This window comes from Rhamphochromis sp. 'chilingali' (genome assembly GCF_963969265.1).
Source record: "Rhamphochromis sp. 'chilingali' genome assembly, chromosome: 19".
Taxonomy (NCBI): domain Eukaryota; kingdom Metazoa; phylum Chordata; class Actinopteri; order Cichliformes; family Cichlidae; genus Rhamphochromis; species Rhamphochromis sp. 'chilingali'.
The window spans coordinates 31,105,383-31,112,542 of NC_137946.1; the positions used below are offsets into that span (position 1 = coordinate 31,105,383).

The 7,160-nt window shown below is 38.2% G+C and overlaps 1 protein-coding gene across 1 annotated transcript; it reads left to right on the plus strand.

The window, feature by feature from the left end:
* The first annotated feature begins 132 nt into the window (after positions 1-132).
* On the plus strand, positions 133-6,641 carry mrpl22 (mitochondrial ribosomal protein L22). Its single transcript, XM_080866648.1, has 7 exons — positions 133-215; positions 318-360; positions 4,674-4,806; positions 4,887-4,952; positions 5,419-5,496; positions 5,712-5,781; positions 6,345-6,641. Exons 1-7 carry the CDS (start codon positions 191-193, stop codon positions 6,551-6,553), a joined length of 624 nt encoding a protein of 207 aa, XP_080722774.1. The 5' UTR covers positions 133-190; the 3' UTR covers positions 6,554-6,641.
* The last annotated feature ends 519 nt before the right edge of the window (positions 6,642-7,160 follow it).

The window sequence follows — 7,160 nt, forward strand, 5'->3', positions numbered from 1 at the left end:
GAGTTAAAAGCAATAATTTCCAAAATTTATTTTGAACAAAAACAAAAGCTATTTATTAATTTCCCTTTTAACACGACATTTAAATGACGATAAATAACTACAGTAAAGGAATTACATGCGTTGTGAAAACGCAATAGACTAATATTGACACTGCCATAAAGCGAAGGCATGAATGTCGTAAAAAACCAACATGGCGGCTGCAATGACAGGACGTGGTGAGAGAAATGCAGATATATTAGCCAATAGTTGACCGTTTCGTTGTATTTATAATAAACCTCGTCTACAGTTTAAGTAAAGTGATGTCTTCTCGTTTTCAGGTGTCTCTTTTATTAGGAGTATACCTTCGGTGTTACTCTCACGGTAAGTGCATCAATACGAGTGGCAGGTTAGCTGTACCGCTAACGCTCTCTGCAGAAGGACAAATTCAGCTCAGATTGGCTTTTTATGTTACCCAGTCCTGCATCATTAGAGTGGGAATTCCGGGTATCAATTGAAGACAGTGTAGGAAGTTATCTTAATTTTACAGCCGCTATTTCTTCAAGTTTAGGTAACCAAGAAACTCAGCATAGTTAGTCTTGGGAGAAAAAGAAGGCTATTGGATTTCTTTAGGTTTGTAAAGACGTTTCATCTCTCATCCAAGATGTTGCTTCAGTTTATAAAAAAAAAAAAAGAAAAGAAATGATGTATAGTCCCGCTTATTTAATTTTCTAGGTGGGTTTATATCCTTTGAAGGTAGTCCTGAGGGTCGTTGATCTATTTTTGATCACCCATCACGAGACCATGACTATTATGTGAACACTGGCATCACTGAAAGAGTGACCTTCATGCTTTTGGTGCACATGTACAGTTGGGTCTTGTCCTGTTGTGAACCGACTGTTGGGTTTCTCCTGTGTGCAGATCTGAGCACTCCTTGCTGTACTGCATGCACTATGTGGCTTAGCTTGTGTGACAGTTGAGATAAACCAGTTTTTGTCTCAGAGAAAGTCACAAATATTTTCTACAAATAGGACATCCCAGTGCTCTTCAGAACCAGCAACACCCTTACTATTTACTCCCCAGTCAACTCTAGCGTGCAATATAATGCAGTTAATGTGGAACAGGGTCATTAAACTGAAATGTCTGATTTAGAGGATATGGAAAACAAAAATCTTAACCTTTAAACCTTTAATTAGCGTATTGAATTTATGTGTTCACAAAAATGTCAGCTTAATGATTTGAAAAAAAAAAATGTTTTTGTACATTTGCTTACAGACTGCATGTGCTGACTTATTATTATTAATGATGATGATGATGATGATGATAATAATAATAATAATAATAATAATAATAATAATAATAATGATGCAACAAATAAGGATCTTTTATTAGGATTCGTTATGACGTATTATTTTCAGTCAGGTTTGTTGTAATTGTGATTGTATGATATTTGTACCACAATTTATTTGCTTAACAGTTAAAATATTTGATGGATGTAAAATTATTAACAAGCTGAATATGGCAAACACACAGCAACACCATCGAGTTCAGCTAAAACCTTCATATGAAATTATGAAACAACAAAGAAGAATTCTGATGAATGAAGAGACTGTTCTTCCCACGAGCAATTCCTTATAGAACTTTAGGAAATTCTTACAGTGTAACACCAGTGACACAACTCCAGGGGTCCGTTACTTTCTCCTGATATTTTCTAATATTTTATATTTCGTGTTGTTATGTTTATTGTATATTTGATCGTTGAATGAAACTGATGAACCAGTTTGTAAAAATGCTGCAACTTCAGTGGTGTGGAACTGGTTTAGCTTTCGTCCGTCAGACACACAACAAAGCACTATTTTTGGTAGAGCATGCTAGCGGGCCGTTGTTGTTACAGTGTTTTTTGGAAAATACAGGGAGTGCAGAATTATTAGGCAAGTTGTATTTTTGAGGAATAATTTTATTATTGAACAACAACCATGTTCTCAATGAACCCAAAAAACTCATTAATATCAAAGCTGAATGTTTTTGGAAGTAGTTTTTAGTTTTTTTTTACTTTTAGCTATTTTAGGGGGATATCTGTGTGTGCAGGTGACTATTACTGTGCATAATTATTAGGCAACTTAACAAAAAACAAATATATACCCATTTCAATTATTTATTTTTACCAGTGAAACCAATATAACATCTCCACATTCACAAATATACATTTCTGACATTCAAAAACAAAACAAAAACAAATCAGCGACCAATATAGCCACCTTTCTTTGCAAGGACACTCAAAAGCCTGCCATCCATGGATTCTGTCAGTGTTTTGATCTGTTCACCATCAACATTGCGTGCAGCAGCAACCACAGCCTCCCAGACACTGTTCAGAGAGGTGTACTGTTTTCCCTCCTTGTAAATCTCACATTTGATGATGGACCACAGGTTCTCAATGGGGTTCAGACCAGGTGAACAAGGAGGCCATGTCATTAGTTTTTCTTCTTTTATACCCTTTCTTGCCAGCCACGCTGTGGAGTACTTGGACGCGTGTGATGGAGCATTGTCCTGCATGGAAATCATGTTTTTCTTGAAGGATGCAGACTTCTTCCTGTACCACTGCTTGAAGAAGGTGTCTTCCAGAAACTGGCAGTAGGACTGGGAGTTGAGCTTGACTCCATCCTCAACCCGAAAAGGCCCCACAAGCTCATCTTTGATGATACCAGCCCAAACCAGTACTCCACCTCCACCTTGCTGGCGTCTGAGTCGGACTGGAGCTCTCTGCCCTTTACCAATCCAGCCACGGGCCCATCCATCTGGCCCATCAAGACTCACTCTCATTTCATCAGTCCATAAAACCTTAGAAAAACCAGTCTTGAGATATTTCTTGGCCCAGTCTTGACGTTTCAGCTTGTGTGTCTTGTTCAGTGGTGGTCGTCTTTCAGCCTTTCTTACCTTGGCCATGTTTCTGAGTATTGCACACCTTGTGCTTTTGGGCACTCCAGTGATGTTGCAGCTCTGAAATATGGCCAAACTGGTGGCAAGTGGCATCTTGGCAGCTGCACGCTTGACTTTTCTCAGTTCATGGGCAGTTATTTTGCGCCTTGGTTTTTCCACACGCTTCTTGCGACCCTGTTGACTATTTTGAATGAAACGCTTGATTGTTCGATGATCACGCTTCAGAAGCTTTGCAATTTTGAGACTGCTGCATCCCTCTGCAAGATATCTCACTATTTTTGACTTTTCTGAGCCTGTCAAGTCCTTCTTTTGACCCATTTTGCCAAAGGAAAGGACGTTGCCTAATAATTATGCACACCTGATATAGGGTGTTGATGTCATTAGACCACACCCCTTCTCATTATAGAGATGCACATCACCTAATATGCTTAATTGGTAGTAGGCTTTCGAGCCTATACAGCTTGGAGTAAGACAACATGCATGAAGAGGATGATGTGGACAAAATACTCATTTGCCTAATAATTCTGCACTCCCTGTACGGCACACTTACAATCAATCCTTTGATTTTTCTGAAAATCAACAGTGCCCCTTATAATCCCGTGTGCCTTATGTATGAATTGTAGTTGTGTTTACTGACCTCGAAACTATTTTATGTACACGGTGCTCGAAAATCTGTCAAATATTTAGTACGACTTTGCTAAGCTACGAAGCTGAACTGCTTGATGGATTGTCGGAGCATTACGGCTATCGTAGGCAGGAGCCTCGCGGAGTGATACGTACTGTGCTTCAACATAATATTACCGTATTGTGTGTGTATAACCTCTTTTTAAGTTTTGTGGATATTATACATGGTTATGCTGAGGATATGTTGGCCAGTTTCCACTGGAAATGCCTTTTGGTTAAACTGTCAGCGAGGAATTTGCATTTGCACTGTTACATTTTTATATAACTTTGATGCACATAAAAAAAAAAATAAAAAAAAAAAATTTTTTAAAAAAAGCTGCTAGTTTAAGTAAAAATACATTGATGGGTTTGTTTTTTGGTTTTTTGGGGGGTTTTTTGCACTAATAAAGTTGTTGAGTTGTAAAGTATTTTCAGATGTATATCGTGATAAATATTTTTGGTTATATCACCCTGCTCTAATGTCCACTATCATCTCATTGGTCTTATAGGCATTAATCTTGAGATTGTTCTCCTTACAGCAGTCAACAGGTGGTTAATCTCATCCTGGCAGTCAGATTTGTCATAATTAAAAAATTACTGTGAAGGCTAATGAACTGCAGGCTATTTTATTAAAAAAAAAAAAAAAAATCCATTCTTAAGCCTCCCATAATTGTCTGACTGGGATTTGATCTGAGTGAAGTTGAGTGCAGTTACCAAAGGGAAGGAAGGGGGGGAGAAAAGTAAATAGCATACATAGGTTTAATAAAAGAAAACCCCAAAGCACCAAAGACAGGATCCATCTCTTACCGGCTCAATAGTGGAAACAATATTAACGACACCAGAAAGTCTTTATTACAAAGCATCACTTTCCAGTTCCTCCAGGGGAGTAAGTGATAAGTGGAGTGTTCCTTCCCCCTCTCCTATCCTCCTCATCTCTCTTCCTGGGGAGAATGATGTCAGGACTACCCTGCTTGGCCTGCTGCCACAATGACTTGACTTTAAATAAGTGGAAAATAACAGATGGACAGATGTGGTGTACACCTGCCTCACACTACTGGACTGAACCCACCTCAGAAACATTTTCTCCACGTTCCCAGGTTACAGATTCTAGGTGGCTCCCAGCAGATCTCATGTCTCCACACCAGCGCATCCCTGGAATCCAAAACCTGGGAGAGGAGGAACCTAAAAGTGTATCCACCTCAGCTGCCTGATGAGCCTCGCAGACCAGCAGTGAGTCTTTCTGCCAGTGTGTGATGCAGAGTGAAAAGATGTCCTGAACAGGAGCTGATAGAAGTCTTTTCTTCCCACAGGAGATTCACCACAGTAGGAGGCAGATTAAGTACAGCAAAGACAAAATGTGGTATTTGGCCAAAATGGTAAGACATACTATATATTCAAATCATTCAACAGCTCCATCCTGATCTGTAGTGTACAGCCATAAGTAATGACGTGAACTTAGAGTTAGCATCATATTTTAAAGTTGTCATCTGATCAGAAATGCTCAAGGAGCTATTTCAGCTTCTTTATTTAAAACACTGTAATTTTGAAAAATCACTTTTCTTGTGTCATGATCATCATATATTCAGTTTGTTCTTCATACTTCACATTAGTCCAAGACAATTGGATTCTTTTAAATATGTTCTATCTCAAAACGCTAGACTGTGTATGTGCACACATTCTACTGTGTTTGTGGCACATGTTCTCATAGACTTGCTCTGGTTTGTAGGCTTAAGCTCAATGCCAGAGTTAAAAAGCAGTCCAGCATCTTGCCGTCCTAACAGCTGTTCAGAAACTTTGATTTGATTATTTAGTCCAGCCTCTTTTTAATTTTTTTTTTCCCAGATCAGAGGGATGAGCATCGATGAGGCCATTGCACAGCTGGAGTTTAATGACAAGAAAGGAGCAAAAATAATGAAAGAGGTTTGGAGCTGCATGGTCACCCTTTTAACTGGTTGTTACCGTGTGTTTGTGTGCACACAATCTCAGAGTGAAGATTAATCAAATTCCTGTTGGATTAAAGCGTTCCTGGTTTCACTGCTTATGCTACAGATGTTTGAGCTGTGTTCACACACCATTCTAACATCATCCTTTATGAGCTTGAAGTTTATGAATAAATGTTTGCCTGTGTGTTTCAGGTCCTTCTTGAAGCTCAGGAGATGGCAGTGAAGAATCACAATGTAGAGTACAAATCCAACCTGTTTGTAGGTGAGTGTGAACATCTGCACATTAGTACCAGAGCAAAGCCTCTAGGTAGATGGTCTGCTGTGTAAATGCAGTGTGCTAACCTCTATGAGGCTCTTGTGTCTTAACATAAAGTTGTCAAGAATAAAAACATGCACTAAATATGCATGCTTTTAAGTTAAAGATGCAATATTGTTTAAATATTTTATTATTATTTTTGGGACATTTTTCAAAGATTTTTTTTTTTTTTTTTTTTCTGAAACTACTTGAAAATGTCAAATCAATTCACACACTCTCACCAAAGGCAAGAAGATGCCTTTAAAAGTGAGCAAATGACCTTTAGTAATGGAAAGCAGGTAGCTTGTTGCCTTGTTTAAGATGAGATGCTGTGCAGAGTAATTCATGTGGAGTTGCAAACATTATTACAGAGAAGCCTGAAGTCCACCGGCACAGCCTTCATTACTTTGGCCTGTTTTCGTCGCGGGGCACTCTTCCAAATTAAAACTTATCCCTTCTCTTTCTCTTCCTCCAAATCTTTTGCCCTCTTTCAACTTCACTCTGTTCCCATCCTTTCTTTGCTCCTGCAGCCGAGTCGTATTCTGGCAAAGGGAAGTACCTGAAACGGATCCGTTACCACGGCAGGGGTATGTTTGGCATAATGGACAAAGTTTATTGCCACTACTTCGTCAAGCTGGTGGAGGGCGCACCACCCAAAATTGAGAAGAAGACTAGCTTTGACCAGGCCAAAGAGTACGTCCAGTCCCTGAAGAACCGAACCATCATCCACAGTCTGTAGAGCAGACATCTGACACCATTTCAATCTCACTGTAACCATTTTTATGTGTATGTATCATTTTTTTTCTGTAAATAAATACATGAGAATTTCTGAGCCTTATTTTTACAACAATATTTTTTATGAAAAATACAATTAGCGTGCAGAAATAAGAAAAGACTTAAATTATTTATTTTTTATTATGTTTCATAATCTGCCTAAAGTAATCAAGTGTATTATCAGGAAAAACAAGCTTTTATTTTGTAGAAAGAAAGGGCTGAATTTATACAAGTGTGTATTATATAACTGAAGGGGAGTACATTTCAGTTCCTGCCATTACACATTAAGAATTCCCACTTCTTCAACATCTGCTTATAAAGTCAAAGAGTTCAGTGAAATGTGGGCTGATACAGTCAGAAGTTTCAATATAACATCAAACATATTGATGATATATTCCAGTAGGGTTTAAATTACTAAAATACCTGATTAACCCCAAATATTTTATGTAAATAAAAGTATTTTTGTGTCTCGTTCTTATGACAAATAGGCATCCCAAATAATATATTTTAATGTAGATTCTGTATTAAAATGCTAATTCAAATCAACATCAGTTTGAGGGCTAGTACCAACT

Coding starts and splice junctions, on each gene's coding strand:
- mrpl22 (XM_080866648.1), top strand. CDS start 191: ATGGCGGCTGCAATGACAGGACGTG. Junction 216..317: donor GGCTGCAATGACAGGACGTG/GTGAGAGAAATG, acceptor TCTCGTTTTCAG/GTGTCTCTTTTATTAGGAGT. Junction 4,807..4,886: donor ATGAGCCTCGCAGACCAGCA/GTGAGTCTTTCT, acceptor TTCTTCCCACAG/GAGATTCACCACAGTAGGAG.